Genomic DNA, 16,428 nt, shown 5'->3' on the forward strand with positions numbered 1-16,428 from the left:
TGATAACTGATAGGACTAATCTGACCCACATATTACTCATTACTGCCAAGCACAGGTCAACTGATCCAGTAGTATTATCTTCTCTCTACAAATGTTATACAGCTGTACTAGGCTTCCTACCTGTGCATTGAAGCAATTTGTTTTATTGGAGGTATGAAAAAGGGTGATTTGGGACAATCAGACATGGTAAAAATCAATAGATTATTTTTGGAGGAATACATGTTTTGGTTGCTTGTACATTTTTATTAAAGGACATTTTTGGAAGCATATAACCCCCATAATGGCATATAGAGCAAAAGTTACTCAACGAACCGTATTTCTTGAGTAATCAACTTTTCACATTATAATTATTGCAGAGCTGTCTAATGGGAAGGAGAATGGTAGCTTTCTGGAGTAGATGGGAAATATAGACCAGGTACATTCAGTGTTGGCTAATTTAAAATAGCATAAAAGCAAGGGAACTGTCCAGTGTAAACAAATTGAAATGGTTAGCATGCAATCTGTACATAATAATGCTCTGTGGTTTAAGTGGAAATAATTTCCCAAATTAAGAGTCTGAGAAAGGTTGAATTTACCTGGCTTTGAGCAGCACCTGCTCCATAACTGCACGCTTCTGCTCAACTTTAACATCTTCATTAATGTCTGTCCCTCCGAAGACTACTCCAAAGGGCACTTGGATATCTGGCACACAGAGTAGACACAAATTGCGAGATTTTGAGAATATTTTAAGGATGTTGAGACAGCTGAATATGTAACTTTTGTAATTACATAATTGGCTACTTATCTACTAAATGAGATTATCAGTACAATTAATCTAAATGGGTGAATCAATAAAGGAAAAGGTGGCAAGAGCGTTACCTAAAAGGAGCCTGCCTGCTTTGAAGAGGTGAATGGCAATTGCACCCTCGAAAGGTGGCTTCTGCTCTATCAAACTGGCCACCTCTGCCGAAGACTTGAAATCCGCGGCATCTCGAAGTTCACATGTGTGACCAGCAGACTCAATATGTGTCCTGAAATCAAGAGTGTAGCTAACTAACAAGTTAGATAACGCTATAGCGTTGTTTTATGTGCAGGTTTACTTTCCTATGGCTTGATGTAGGAGCAGTGATCCAAGTGACGCGGGCCTATAGGTTTGACATGAAGACCATTGAATGGGCATGGCGTCAGCCTTTATTGGCTTTACTGCATTAATGTAGCAAAGCACAGCTAACGTTAGCTAGCTAGCTATATATGTATAAATTCTGTATGCTAGCTAAGCAGGTATGTTGAGCTCTGTTTACCTCTGATTTAGCGTATAGTACTATATACAAAGGGTTTTCCTGACAATGAACTAGCGCTATAGCTACAGTAGCTAGTTACTTCCTTACTGTACTCAAGAGAAGACCACAACCCAAATATTAACTCGTTACCTTATTCTCTTAGCTGTGGTGCAGTTTCCAGTTTTTGGACTGAGGCAAGCAAGAAAAAGCAATTTCATAGCTAGCCTATACTTAGGGCGGTCTCTAAATAGACAATTTCAATAGAGGTTATTTAAAAAAAAAAAAATGTAGGTGCCCTGCTAAAAGTCCATCCCGCTGACGTAGATACACGTTGGCACCGGTTAGCACACATGGGACTGTTTACAAATGACTAATGACAGTCCGTCTTTCATAATGTCCCCGTAGAAACATGGAACTATCTGCCCCCCTCCACAAAAGAGAACCTTGTCCCTTGCCTGGTACATTATTATTTCATAGTAAATTAATTTAACTGCATTTTAGTTGTATGCAAGTTACTCAACTCAAGTGAAGGAAGAGAACGCAAACGAGACCTCCCGGAAGTATTGAAGCAAATAGTATTGAATGGCTTCCTTTTCGACCAATAGGTAGTGTGTTACTATTCTGGCCAATACGGTTGTGTGCAAAATTACGACACAGTACTAGGCAGAAGAAACTCATCTAATGCGTGCCTAATCATTACAGGAACTGCACAAATCGCAGAGTTGTAAATTGTTTGGATTGACTACTCCATTCGCTTTAACTTGCAGTTGTATAAAGTGAAGTTGATCGACCTGTTTACGGTAGGAGGGAAATAAGCACAGTTTAGACTTCGCTTAACGAGTTCACGGTCACGCGCCAGTGCTGTGACAGCTAATGTTAGTTTTGTAGTGTTAACAAACCTTGCTAGTTAACATTACTTAAGTAAGTTAGATGTTCGCTTTTCTAAACACAGTATTGTAGCTAGATACCTATTGCATTTACTGGAATGTCGAGCACATAAACTGTTTACTGTGACGTTAAATGGCAGACTTTGAAGCGTGTGTCATTCATTAAGGTATGTTTTTTTAATTACCCTCATGTTATTAATCGAGTCATCATCATGACATGTTGTTGTCATGCTAGCTAATAGCTACTTTATCAATTGATAGCTACGCTGATGATGTCTGTATTGTTGAACGCATCTAGGCGGACGTCAAAAGCACCAAACAAACTATAACTAATACTGTACCTCTACTTCTCGTTTTATGTTCTCCCTTAAACGAGAACGATCTACAGTAGGTATTTAGCTAACCTAAACTCTAGCTAAGCTTTGTTTCTGTGCTAATGTTTTACACAAAAAAGTTTAACTGAACTGGATCATGTTTTAATCACTCCTACAGTATAACATGTCGTATACATGTTTCTTTAATCGTCGTCCTGTTTTAATTTTTTTTAGGATTGACATTTTCCAGTAAATATTTAAAGTCAACAATAACAAAGTCAGCTAACGATGGCCAGCAGGGATGCCAGTGAGAGCACCCCTCTTTTGGACAGCAACTCTGTGGCTGTGAGCAGACCTGCGTCAGTGTTCCAGGGACGGAGACTGGCATGTGCCACTATACTCTTAGCTGAATCATTGGAACGAGTTGCGTTCTATGGCATAACATCCAACCTGGTACTTTTCCTCAACAGTAGCCCATTTTATTGGGAGGGGACCCAGGCCAGCCAAGCACCTCTGATATTTATGGGGGTTACATACCTAATATCACCATTTGGTGGATGGCTGGCTGATGCGTTTCTGGGCAAGTTTTGGACCATTGCTGGCAGTTTGATCCTATACTTCATTGGAATGCTGTTTTTTCCATTTATTGCAAGCGAAAACTCCAGGAATACCATTTGTGGGGATGAAATGGCATTTCCAGTGCAACCTCCAGAATGTTTGAGCACAAACAGTACCCCTCCAAGCAATATGTCATGCCCTACAAGGACACCTTATTGTGGTCCTGTGATCTACACTGGCCTTGTTCTCATCGCTCTAGGTGTGGGAACCGTGAAGTCCAACATCACACCATTTGGGGCAGACCAGGTACAGTAAAAAGTGCAATTCCATGGTTACTGAGCTGTTGGGGAGACTGATGCTTCACTTTAATGTATGTCAAACTCTCACCTGGAGCTGAGTGATCTCTGCTCTTCCCCCCCAGATCAACAATGTGGCAGTTCTGGTCTGGAAATCAGACTAAACCAATCTGAAACAATCATAGATGTGTATGGTTCAAAAGCCTTGACATTTTAAGTACAGCACAAAACAGAATAGTAGAGTACAGTATAATTCCATACCGTAGTACAGTTTAGTTAAGTGCATTACATTACAGTGTACTGAATTCTAACTTTGTAATGTACCAAACTTGACTATTCTAAATTATAAATTTTTTTTTGACTGTGCTGAACTGTATTGTGAGCCCCTTCACCTTCCACATTTGTATGCATCTATAACTGGTGGAGATTCGTCCGGTACCGGGCAGATGGTTACAGTGTGTGGAAGGCGAAAGGGCTCATTGGTACAGGAGGTGTCAGGAAGAACTGGGAGAGGTGAAATAACCGGTAGAGAGATTGGGGAGTTTTCCCTCTTGATTTGACCACGAGGAGACCGAAAGACGAGCAGTTAAATATGTTTAACATTACAGTATGGTAGTGGAAGTAGGGCTGTAACCGGTGACTCAACTGTGGTTCATTGGGACTCACATTTAGCCGGGACAGTGACAGATTATCGGTTTTAGATTTATCGGGGGAAATCCCTTTGCCACATATATATCACTTGATTATTCATAAACTACATTTATATTAGTAAAAACAACAGTAATAGTTAGGTCTGCCTTTGCTTATTACTTGTTTTTAACAGTCTTCGCCCTCACGAGATAAATATAATTTAAAAAGTGTGTTTTTGGTAATGGAATCTTTTTAATGGCAAGGTAATTTCTTTTTTACATTAGGTGGCAGAGAACCGTACTTGAATATGCTTGGGTTTTGATGTCAGCTAATAACATTTTAGCTTTCTCTGTAGATCTTTTATCAGGCCGCATTTGGGTTCAAGAAATCAAACCCATTCCTAATATTTACTATAGAGAATGGTAGTACAACTCAAATATTCTGTCTTTTCAGAGGAACATCAACTTTTAGCACTTTTTTTAAAAACCAGATTGAATGTGTTTGTCATGTTAGTGCTCATGAGACCTTCTGAATCGAAAGCACCTAACGTTCACAAATAAGCTGTGCATTCTCGAGCTTATTAAGATTGATAAAATATTCAATATGCGTTTGTTAATGCCAACCCTTGATGTGAGATAGGACAGTATACGAAAGTGTAATTTATATAGCCACTAAGGACTTGAACATGATATTACTTTGTTCAGCTTGTACAGTTTAATGGACTGAAATGGTAATTGTGGAATAGGCAAAATGTTGATCTAGTATGCCTATCATCTCTCTAGGTTTACTGTGAGAACTCAATCAGCCAGACTTCTCCTGGTTGTAGCCTAGCTGTTGATAATTTTCATCATGAGGTTTAGATTTAGGTAATGCTATCCATCAGATCAACAGCCCAGTCATTCTAAGGCTGAAGAGAAAGCTAGATGAGTCATTATACATGAAATAGGAACTGAAATTCACATCTGTCTCATTCTGATTCTTAACGAAATTCTAGATTAGGCCTGTAAGACCCAAGATGAAAGAGGAAAGGCAATTTATTGTTGTGGGACATTTATGAAAGGGCTCATTGTTATTCACGTTAGCTAACTGAAGTATTGACTTTGATTAGCACATATTTCTATCGTTAATCAATGATTTACATGTTTCTGCTTGCCTAATTGCGTTGTGGATTTATTTTTAATGGTGAATATATCCAGGAATCATAAAGCAATGTTGAAATTGTGCAATTCCACAGTAACAAAATTATGCTGAGACATTTTAAAGTGTTAAATGTGGAATTGCCCAACTGTGACTATTTATTTCTCCCTGAAGAGTTCTAAGGGAGAAATTAGTTTGAATGATGAATTTAAGTTGACATTAGTTTCCATGACCCTTCATTTTGTCTCACAGGTTAAAGATCGTGGCCCAGAGGCCACTCGCAGGTTCTTCAACTGGTTTTATTGGTGTATTAACCTGGGGGCCATATTGTCCCTGGGTGGCGTGGCCTACATCCAGCAAAACATCAGCTTCCAGTTGGGGTACATCATCCCAGCCGTGTGTCTGGGTGTCTCTTTCTTGGTCTTCCTGGTGGGGCGCACTGTTTTCATAACCAAGCCTGCTGATGGTAGTGCTTTCAGTGACCTGTTCAAGATCCTGGGCTATGCTTGCTGCACTGCACATCCCAAAGAGGCCAACCTGCTACGGTAAGATCACCTCTGTGTTGTTGTTAAGAGAGGCCCGTCAGAAAACCTCTGTGTTGTTAAGTTCAGCCAGTCAGATCACAGATTTTTGGCCACTGCTTGTAAAACTGGATTGTTCAATCCAAAACGAGTCCGCATTTTCTTGGGGTGCGACCAAATCATGAGCTGGTGCCACTAACTGAATGACTCATTGGCACCAGTGCCACCTATGGAAAATGTTACTCTTGAAGAGGTGGGTGAAAGAGGTCTTTGTTTGATATTAATCCTCAAGCAATTCTCCTGACTGTAGCAAACAGGTTCAAATCTTCTTTGGGGTTAAATTATTTTTATTATGCTGCTTCTTTGATCCAAGATTGCACTGCTAGGTGTTGCTGGTAGCACTTTGTTAAACCCATCTTTGATCCCCAACTTGTTCTGTAGATTTTGCTTTTGTGGTCCTTCCCATTCAGAAACCTGACACTGAATATTTTAAGTTGGCCAGTCCTCCAGCCTTTCATAAATTCCTTATTAAAGATTTTTCTCCAGGGATAGGGATTATAAGCTTTAGAATAAATTTATCGTCCTTTCTTTAGGAGTGCTGCTATTTAAAGGAGAGGCAATCACAAAAAAATCTGGATTAAGTCTCTTATCTTCAGAGTTTAAGTAATAATATTATCTTGAAGGGATATTTATTTGCAGAATGAGTTTTGTACATTAGGCCTGTAGAGTTGTTAATGTGTTGGTGTTTTTCTTCTCATTAAGGGCCAAACCCTCCATGCTGGATGGTGCTAAGGTTACGTATGGAGGCAAATTTCCTGAGGAGAAAGTGGATGAGGTGAAAGCACTGTTGAAAATTCTGCCAGTATTCTTTGCTCTTATCCCATACTGGACTGTATACTTTCAGGTGAGAATTATGTATTTACCTCTCTAATTCATGTAAATTGTTTTGTTTCCATAGATTTTAACAACGTTACTTACTTGAGTTGTTTGAGGTTTTGACAATAAAACCCTTTGCTTCAGTGTCTCTCTAAACACCCTTCCTTTATACTGGATTCAGAGACATACAAGTTTATGGGCCTGAACTATCTCTTAACCTTAGGTTTGTTAACTCTCTTAACCTTAGGTTTGTTAACCTTAGTGTCTATGCAAGCAAAATCAGGGCTTGTCACTAACACTTCTGTCTGCTTTCCATAATAAAAAAATGAAAAAATATATATACACACACACACACAACCATTCAAAGGTTTGGGGTCACTTAAAAATGTCCTTGTTTTCAAAAGAAAAGCACATTTTGTATCCATTAATAAAATAATATGGAACTGATCAGAAATACTGTGTAGACATTGTAAATGACATGAGATGGCAGGTATTCTATATTTTAATATTTCTACACAGGTGTACAGAAGCCCATTATGGCATCCCTCAGTCCTGTGTTCCAATGGCACATTGTGTTTACTGATCCAAGTTTAGAATTTGAATGTGATCAGCTCAAGCCAGTTTGCGCTGTTCTGTGAAAGGAGTAGTACATATCATGTGTCAAGTAATTAAAACAGACACAGAGCTCTACCAAGTGTTAGCATTTCATTCCCATTTTTCAATACAATGTTGTCCAAATGTTGTTCAAGTTGCAATAGATAGCGCTTACAAAATCCTTAAATAGCATCACTACTTTAGAAAATAGTTTGGGGGCTGAGTGATGTAGAATTCCTTTTTACTGTGCTTTAGATGCAGACAACGTATTTCCTCCAGAGCCTACACCTAAGGATTCCTGACACCAGTACTGGTACCAACAGCAGTGCTAGCACCCACCAGGTAAATTCTTAGATTTCCCTCTGATTCTGGATGGCTGTTTGGTATCGATGTGTTTGCCAGCATTTGTGCTATGAAAGTCACTTTTGCTTTTCCAGCCTCAGTGTTTATGTAAGTCATGCTGTATTCAAAACAAAATCACAACAGGTGTGATGGAAACAGGTCTGTAACAAGATATTAATGCTGACAATTTGTTTGGTGGTCATGGAGGGTTTATATGTCAGTAAAATGCGTAATAGGAGAAATGGCAGTAAATAGGAGAATTATAATATGGATAACATTTCCATCATATTGAACTAAATTTTTGTTTTCGGATCTTCTTACTACAACTGAGGAAAATAAGAAGTTTGTTAGGCTATAGATTAAATATAATTATTGTTAACATCACTGGTTACTGAACATGTACGGTGATTAGCTTGATGTGTCTTTCTATCTAATATTCAGGGTCTTTGTCTGGGGCCATGATTGATGCTGCCGTTTATTTAATCCATAATGCCTCATGTTGTGTACCCTACCTTTGCTGTATTTGCAATCTGTTGGCTAAAACATCGGTATCGAGGCTCAACCAGGCACGTTTTCTTTTAAATCCAACAGTTTTCATGTCAGAAATGAATATGGAAACTCTTCAAACTAGAGGATTTGTTTGGCAAATTAAAACGACCTCATGTAAAAATAAAAGCTTTTTATGCACACTAGCACATCTCACATTGATTTCTACCTGCAAAAAAAATATCTCTTGTGGAAACTCACCTCTGGTGGGACAATTAGCATGTTTTCTTGATGCACATTTTAAATACTCACATGAAAATCTGTCACCAAGTGGATGGAAACCTAGCTACTGTCTGTCGTGATTCAGAATAGGAAGGATTAGTTCTCCTGTAGAGTAGAGGTCAGTCAGTAACCAAGTCAAAAATCGTCAGAGGATACAGATGGAAGCAGTCAAGATTGCTTAAACCCTGAGGATTAAATCGAAAGTTTGACCCACTCCCTAATCACAGATAAGCAACCTGCTTTTTTTTCCTTTTTCTCTTGGGCGTCAGTCAGGCAATGTTCTTGGGTGCCGCCGCTGACTAAACAAGGCCAGAGTCCCAATAGAGTGGCAGTATATCAAAGAAAGTATGTGATTTCAAGTGTCTAGCTATTCTACATCTCACACACAATGATGTCATATAGGTATGATACTTGCACCTGTTAGTGGTTTGGGTTTATTGCTACTTTTATGTTTCTTTGGCATTTGATAAATGCGTAAGTTGGTAAGGGAAGCGTGTTGATTAAAATGTGAACTGAAACCCTTTAAAGGGCCAATCTGCAGTTTCTGCATCTCTTTTTGGATTTAGAAATTATGTATATGTACTGTTTCTTAAAAAATTCCAAAAATACCTAATAGGGGGTATTTGCAAAAAGCATTTTCAGAGTGTGGTGCCAGATTTATAGAGTGAATGCATGATCAACCTCACACAGCATATATTACATCTGATCAGTCAGCCATTCATTTAAACTCACAGTCCAATTACATTGGATTTGAGTGCATTTCAGACATAGCTAGATGTTTTTAAAACTTTTTTTTTATAAATATATTTGTTACTTCTGGTTCTTATAAACCATCATTTACTTTTTGAAGATAAATTGGCCTGCAATCAGACCCAACAGGCATGTATGATGAGCGGACATAGATTAAATGTAATCTACCAGTTGACTAGCCGAATTATTGTTCCATAAATCAATCCAGTGGATATCTTCTCATTTGCAACATCCCATCACTGACAAACTTTAATTAAAGGTTAACTACACCCACATTCCTCAGATTTCTTTACAGACCTGAAATGGTGGGAGGATTGTCTGACGGTTCACACCATTGAAGACCGTAGAAGCATAACTGGTTAGCATCAAGAAGATTGTTCTGAAACAGTTGATGCCAGGGTGCGGGCTGACACACCACCATCAATGACACAAGAGTCTTGATGCGTGAAATGCTAAAATGTCCTCCATGTCTCCCCTTGCTTGTCAGCTTTATTTTCTTAACATTATTTGACCAAACTGTCTTAAAAATCCCTATTAACAACCTAACTATTCACTTTCAATTTACCGTTCACTAAAACAGTTCATGAATCCCCTTCTAGACTCCTAATAAAAGCCACCAGCTACTAACTAATGAAGCAATCCATGTACAGTATATTGTGTTACATTGGGGGTTTAAGAGGTGGTAGAACATATAGTTTTGCTGGATGTAGCACACAGTGTCCCATCTCCTGAGTATTCTCCTGAGAATTTAGTACAATATAGTGTGGTTGGATTTATAACAATCTCCCTCCAAAGCTAATGAGCACAAGCAAATTAATAACAATATGGTCAATAACGGGGGGGGGGGGGTTATATTTCATGAGGAATGGTAGAAGGTATCCAGAGATGATCTGGAGGAGGGAGGAGGGGCTGGCATCACGGGAGGAGGTTGTTGGGTGACTGAGAATCGGCAGTTACGGGTCTTCATTAGAAGAGTGCTGAAAAAAAAGTTTGGTGCGAGAGTCTAGTGGACCCAATAGGCTAAATGATTAAGGTGAGCATGTCAGTTAGAACGCTGAAAGGCCAACAAGTGAGAAGTGGCAACGAGTTTCTTCACTTTTTATATTTAGTTCATTTTGCCTGTTCCATTAGATTTAAATCAGACTTCACTCTGATACATGTTAACCTTTTTCGCTCTTGTCTGCATTACGGTCTTCCATAACTCTGCAGTCTATTTTGGGACTATGCGATTTCCTAGCCATCTGGTTGTTGCGGCTAGGGTTTGCACCTTAAACTGATCTTGAAGTTGTGCTGTAGATGTATTATGTGGTTGGTATTGGTTAACACATCCAAGTCTTCCTCCTGGAAAGTGTTCCTCGTCTGTTGGACAGTTGTGTTTTTTTTTTTTCATTATATGGAACTTATTATTCAGGTATCCACTGTGGAGGTGTTCCTTGTTCTCTCAGGCTGTTTGCAATAACTCTGCTAACCTAGTGTTTTCCAACTTTTTTTTGATTTTATGATAATGCATTCTGTTAGGTCAACCTAAGGATTTTTTCTGATTTCAGAATTTTAGCCTCATAATAGCTGCCCTGGTGTTTTTATATCTTAAAATATCAAATAAACAGTTTTCTAAATATTTTAAAACGGAACTGCTTTTAATGTGATGTAAGCAGTCTTTAAAATGAAAAGGGAAGTGGGAATAGTTATCTTTACTTCAGTGAAATACATTTTAGACTGTAACTTACAGAGAAGTATTTTCAATTTCCTACTCTGATATATATAACTTTGCCAAAGTTACCAAAACGACATGCTCTCAGGTTAATTTACTTTGAGGATTTCACATTGTGAAGGTCAAGAAAGTCCAAAAATATTTAAATAATTAAGTAATCCTTCTTTGCAGTGACTTCTTAAGTAAATTGCAACACATGAGAGTTTTGTCCACATGTGTTTTTAGCGTCACTTTCCAAAGCCCAAGGAAAGAGTAGCAAGGTCCCCCTTGCCTGGCGGTTTTTCTAATTATCACTTTATACCCATTGTAATGTTGAAACACAACAAATTCCTCAGTAAAATGATTTACAATCAAAAGTCTTCTAACGTATATAGCAGTTGGTTATTTCGATTTTAAGTCAACAGCACGTCAGAATCAGAAGATACACTAACTGCAGGATGGGCTGCTCTAAGTCTTATGGCTACAGGGGGCTTTATATACTCTTGACCAAAAGGTTGATTCTTTGTTACAAAAGGTGTGCCAAATTCTAATGCCATCTTCCTTTGTTTTCTCCAACAATGAAACAAAGGAACCCAAAACTAAACTCTTAGTCTAACTTTTCAATTATCTCTTGATATCCAGGAGAACATTTACTGGTAACAACATTTTTATTCCAGTGTACTCAAGAATACACCCTTGATCATTTCAGTCAATGTAGGCTAGGTTAGCACACATTGATTTCTTACGGTTGATTAGGATAATGAATTAACTGGATAGGAAATAACTTTGATCAGGATGCAGAAATTGGGCAGTACATGATGAAAACAATCAAGGTAGACGATGTGAAATGACATACCCCTTTTGTAAGTATGGGACACCCCTTTTGTAAGTATGGGACACCCCAAAATCATGATCTCAACAGTAATTTGCTTACTATGATGGCTCCTCAGTGAGTCATGCTTGCTTGGGTGACTCAGTCAGTAAAAATACTAGATTAGGCACACTTTCATGTTTTCAATATGATAATGAGGAAATGGGGGGGGGGACCAGAATCTCTCAAAGCACCATCGATAAATGACTTGTTGATGGTCTAAGAAATGTAAATTCAATACGTTTAAATAGCCGGGTCGTCAAGCTATTTTGGGAGGACAGCAGGCATTTCAGTTGCAAATTAAGTTTTCAGTACTATTGCCTTTCATTTTAGTATTTACTACTGATGACGGTAGACTTGTTTTTTGTTTTGTTAACCAGTGTACAAATTTACAATTTCAGATTGTAATCTGCCAATGGTCTATAGCTATGTCATAATAATGGACTCTTAATCTCTGGTCTTTTAATACATCTAATATATACTGCAATGCTGTCAAATCTTACTGCATACTAGTGAGACCATGTTCTAGCTAACTCACATAACTTTGAAATCTGACTGAAATTGTTTCATTCTGTTGATGCTACTCGCATTGATTTAGAGTGCCAGATATTTTGTGAACTGTAAAGGATACTTTAAGACATATCACTATATTTAGATTTAGGTTAGTTCATTTTTTCTTCTGTCCACTGGAGGGCACCAGCACAGTGTCAAGGCCATCAGAACATCTCACCCCCAAGAAAGTGGACTAGAGTGAAATGACATTCTCTGTATTGTTTTTCATGCCTTGTGCACTTCTTGTACATCGTTTTTCTCATGTTTTTCTTCCTCTGGATTCCCGGCAGATCACTTTCCGCTTCCCTGCTGCCTGGCTGACAATGTTCGACGCAGTGCTTATTCTCATGCTGATCCCCCTTAAGGACAAAGTGGTGGACCCGATCCTCAAGCGCAGAGGCCTGCTTCCCTCATCCCTGAAGAGGATCGCGGTGGGGATGTTCTTCGTCATGTGGTCAGCTGTGGCGGCTGGTGAGTGGAGTGCACTGAGTGCAAGCCTTACTTATTCTGTGGCATGTCTGGAGAGACTGTCATGGTAAATCATGCTTGTAAATCTTCAATATAAACCACCCCACATCCTCTTTAAGAAACACTTCCTCCATGTCAAACTTCACAATGAAACATATCACACCATTCAAACTGAACAGTGTTGTCACATGTTAGGGAAAAACCCTTGATCTCCCATCTCTCAATATTGTCTCCTTATGAGGCTGGACATTGCTTCTGTAGAAGATGATGTCAGGAGTTGGCAAGAGGCTAACCGGACTATACCAACCAATACTGCTTTATTGTAGTATGAACAGTGTTTTCAAGCAAGGCACAGACTGGGATCCTTTCCCTAAATCCGAGACCTTATTAGACCAGGTGTGCCATGATTTGTGTGAGCCTGCATGTCACCCAGGTGTCTCTTCTAAGCTGTCCGTCACAGGGCAGTCTGTTTTCGTTTAACAACAACAGTGGTCTGCCAGAAATGTATTCCTCGTTTTTAGTTTTTACTGAAAGAGAAGCTGGTATCAAACATAGACAAGTAAGGTTTACTTTGTTTCTTCTCGGTTACACTGCCCAGTGAGTGAGGCTATGGCGTCCCACCCTCTACTCTGGTTCTGTTCCACTGCACCCATATCGAGAACTACAAGCACTGCTCGAGTCCAATTCAGTCTTAGACTGGATTATCTTTAAATAAACTCAGCCTACCCTTCCCCTGGGTGCTGCATTGATACATTCAGTCTAAAACATTTTCAGTGAGTGGAGCCTGAAGGCAATGAAAATACCTTTTCACGTGTCAGTGGCACACTGGAGAAGCGATGCACACTTTAAACCTCACATCCCTTTTCCCAATTTTTTTCTCCTGTATGTGCCACTTTAAATGCATTGCTTTCCACTTTGACCTTTGGGAAATTGAATCATACAGACAATTAATTGTTAATTATTCACAGCTAAATTTGCTTAACCGGCATTTGTGGAGGATCATTAAAATCTTCTGGTGTTAATATTTCATTTACAGTGGCATTAAACAACGCGCACACACACACATACCTTCTAGACATTGCTTTGTTGCTATAGATATTGCATTAGGTCCTACTGTATGATGTGTGTGACTGTGATGGTGGGTAGATGAATAGTGATCCAGAAGCACTAGCCAGCTATGTGATCAGAGCCTAATAGAGGCCCCAGAGACACAGTCCCACCTCTCCTAAGACATACTGGCTCTGCTGGATCCTATTCACTCCTACTGCACCATCATTAATAAACCACAGCCAACTTTTGGTTCTTTCACAGGTTTGGCATCTATCACTATGCCCTTGTTGAGCAGTGGATCCCGAAGCTGGGAAACATGGCCACGCTTAGCTGACATTGCCTTTAATCAGTTTCAACAATCTTTTAAACTTAGTATTTGTAATCTTGCTAGTCCTGAATGTGTTCTGCAGTAGATGACCGAAGCTTTGGCTCAGGCTTCTTTTTTCAAACGCCCAGGGACGGGGCTCAAGTGCCTGATATGATGTTGTTAAAAAAAGCATGTGTGTTTATGAAGAGCGTAAGAAGTTGCTTGGGGCAGAGCTGCCTTGCCTTGCCTGGGATGGACGGGTGGTATTATAGGATAGCTGGATTACAAGGCCCCATCCCCTCTCAGATACAGCATTAAATGTGGCCCGATGATAGGAGGCTGTCTCTGGGAGTTATCTGGAAATAGCTGCCGGTTCCATGATAATGGTTATCTAATAATGCTTTTAGTAAGCAGCGGCTTGCTGATGACAACGGCTAGCGGTGTCATTGTGGAGCTGTCGCCTCTCTTCTCCATTACTAACTACTGTGGTCTCTTGAGTGTGAGCGTGCAGATGTGATCTTAATGAAGCGCTGGCTTTGACTTGATGCTTAAGCCCTAATGGACTGTCAAATCCTCCTAACTCCTGCAATGGAATATGTTTGGCTGTTTGTCTGTTTGTCTCTTCATTTGGAACTCTTAAGACTTTTGCAAGTGTTTTCGTTTTGATCATCATTGTATATTGAGGGCAGGCATTTTTTCCAAGTCATTTTTAATACTGTGGGCTCTAAAAACCTAAAACATTATTATATTAAGGGGATAGTTTACATCTTTGTCTATCTTTTATGGATGTTATGGAGAAAACCTTTTTTTAGGTTTCTGTATGTTGTCTTTAACCTATTGGGTGCTCTAAGCAAGGTTGCTCAAGAAAGTCGTCAACTAGCATCAGTGCAATTGCTATTAAGAGCACGGTTACTTGAAAGTCATAGAGACGCCCAGAATGGCGCAGCAGTAAATTCACTACCTCACAGTGGACTGTCCCTGTCCAGAGGCCTCCTGGTTGTGTTGCAGATCGAGACGATGCCTGACGACTTCAGCTGCCACTGTGCTGACACCTCCCCCGTGTTGTCCCTTTCCTTGTCCATCTGGTCATGCTTCCGACCCAGACTAAGTTTAAATAGACTCTGGACTCAGCCCACATGCATTTATTAATGCAATTGTAATCTTAATATGTTCACCTGGCACAGCCAGAAGAGGACTGGTCACCTCTCTGAGCCTGGGACCTCTCTAGGTTTCTTCCTAAATTTTGGCATTCTTAAGGAGTTTTTCCTAGCCACTGTAATAAAATGCCAATTATTTGCTTAAAAATCATACAATGTGATTTTCAGGATTTTTGTTTTAGATTCCGTCACTCACAGTTGAAGAGTACCTATGATAAAAATGACAGACTTCTACATGCTTTGTAAGTGGGAAAACTTGCAAAATCGGCAGTGTATCAAATACTTGATCTCCCCAATGTAGACTAAATTTGACAGATACAGGAAGTCTCTACAACAAACAAAGACAGGGCTACTCACAACAGAATGGGATTTATTATATTTCGCCTACATGTGGAACAGATTATATGCCCATGCAACACACACACACAGCATATAAAAAAGTATATATGTATTCTATGATGAAAGAAGATACTGTGAGCAAGCTATCGTTAGCAATTTACCACTTCAATGAGAATGAGATGAAATCATGAAATACATTTTTCAAGTTGTTTAGCTTCTGTCAGATCTGACAGTGAATAAGCATTCAGCATTCGCAGAACAGATACAGTAGAGTACCTTTAAGGAAAAGGGCTTCTACACTCACCTAAAGGATTATTAGGAACACCATACTAATACTGTGTTTGACCCCCTTTCGCCTTCAGAACTGCCTTAATTCTACGTGGCATTGATTCAACAAGGTGCTGAAAGCATTCTTTAGAAATGTTGGCCCATATTGATAGGATAGCATCTTGCAGTTGATGGAGATTTGTGGGATGCACATCCAGGGCACGAAGCTCCCGTTCCACCACATCCCAAAGATGCTCTATTGGGTTGAGATCTGGTGACTGTGGGGGCCATTTCAGTACAGTGAACTCATTGTCATGTTCAAGAAACCAATTTGAAATGATTCGAGCTTTGTGACATGGTGCATTATCCTGCTGGAAGTAGCCATCAGAGGATGGGTACATGGTGGTCATAAAGGGATGGACATGGTCAGAAACAATGCTCAGGTAGGCCGTGGCATTTAAACGATGCCCAATTGGCACTAAAGGGCCTAAAGTGTACCAAGAAAACATCCCCCACACCATTACACCACCACCACCAGCCTGTACAGTGGTAACAAGGCACGATGGATCCATGTTCTCATTCTGTTTACGCCAAATTCTGACTCTACCATCTGAATGTCTCAGCAGAAATGGAGACTCATCAGACCAGGCAACATTCTTTTGCAAATTGTAGCCTCTTTTTCCTATTTGTAGTGGAGATGAGTGGTACCCGGTGGGGTCTTCTGCTGTTGTAGCCCATCCGCCTCAAGGTTGTGCGTGTTGTGGCTTCACAAATGCTTTGCTGCATACCTCGGTT

General features: G+C 39.7%; 2 protein-coding genes across 6 annotated transcripts in view; one reads left to right on the top strand and one right to left on the bottom strand.

Annotated features, from left to right (window-relative positions):
* glt1d1 (glycosyltransferase 1 domain containing 1) overlaps nucleotides 1-1,824 on the bottom strand; it is a 28,943-nt gene extending 27,119 nt beyond the window's left edge. For 3 of the 4 annotated variants that reach the window (XR_002197714.2, XM_010895715.3, XM_020052923.2), the window contains exons 1-3: nucleotides 1,410-1,824; nucleotides 859-1,028; nucleotides 576-681 (exon numbers count right to left, since the gene is read on the bottom strand). Coding sequence is in view for 3 of the 4 variants with exons in the window: in XM_010895715.3 (XP_010894017.1) it covers nucleotides 576-681; nucleotides 859-1,028; nucleotides 1,410-1,477 (344 nt within the window). In the remaining variant the exon portion in view is untranslated. The remainder of the gene's footprint in view (nucleotides 1-575; nucleotides 682-858; nucleotides 1,029-1,409) is intronic. The other variant, XM_010895716.3, reaches the window with a different exon arrangement.
* Nucleotides 1,825-2,074: 250 nt separating this feature from the next.
* Nucleotides 2,075-16,428, top strand: part of slc15a4 (solute carrier family 15 member 4) — a 32,895-nt gene continuing 18,541 nt past the window's right edge. Inside the window, exons 1-6 of one of the 2 annotated variants that reach the window (XM_020052675.3) lie at nucleotides 2,075-2,313; nucleotides 2,695-3,324; nucleotides 5,334-5,626; nucleotides 6,365-6,506; nucleotides 7,328-7,414; nucleotides 12,336-12,516. In XM_020052675.3, coding sequence (XP_019908234.1) covers nucleotides 2,749-3,324; nucleotides 5,334-5,626; nucleotides 6,365-6,506; nucleotides 7,328-7,414; nucleotides 12,336-12,516 — 1,279 coding nt within the window. In that variant the 5' untranslated portion in view covers nucleotides 2,075-2,313; nucleotides 2,695-2,748. The remainder of the gene's footprint in view (nucleotides 2,314-2,694; nucleotides 3,325-5,333; nucleotides 5,627-6,364; nucleotides 6,507-7,327; nucleotides 7,415-12,335; nucleotides 12,517-16,428) is intronic. The other variant, XM_010895714.4, reaches the window with a different exon arrangement.

Source organism: Esox lucius, chromosome 13, assembly GCF_011004845.1.
Source record: "Esox lucius isolate fEsoLuc1 chromosome 13, fEsoLuc1.pri, whole genome shotgun sequence".
Lineage (NCBI taxonomy): Eukaryota > Metazoa > Chordata > Actinopteri > Esociformes > Esocidae > Esox > Esox lucius.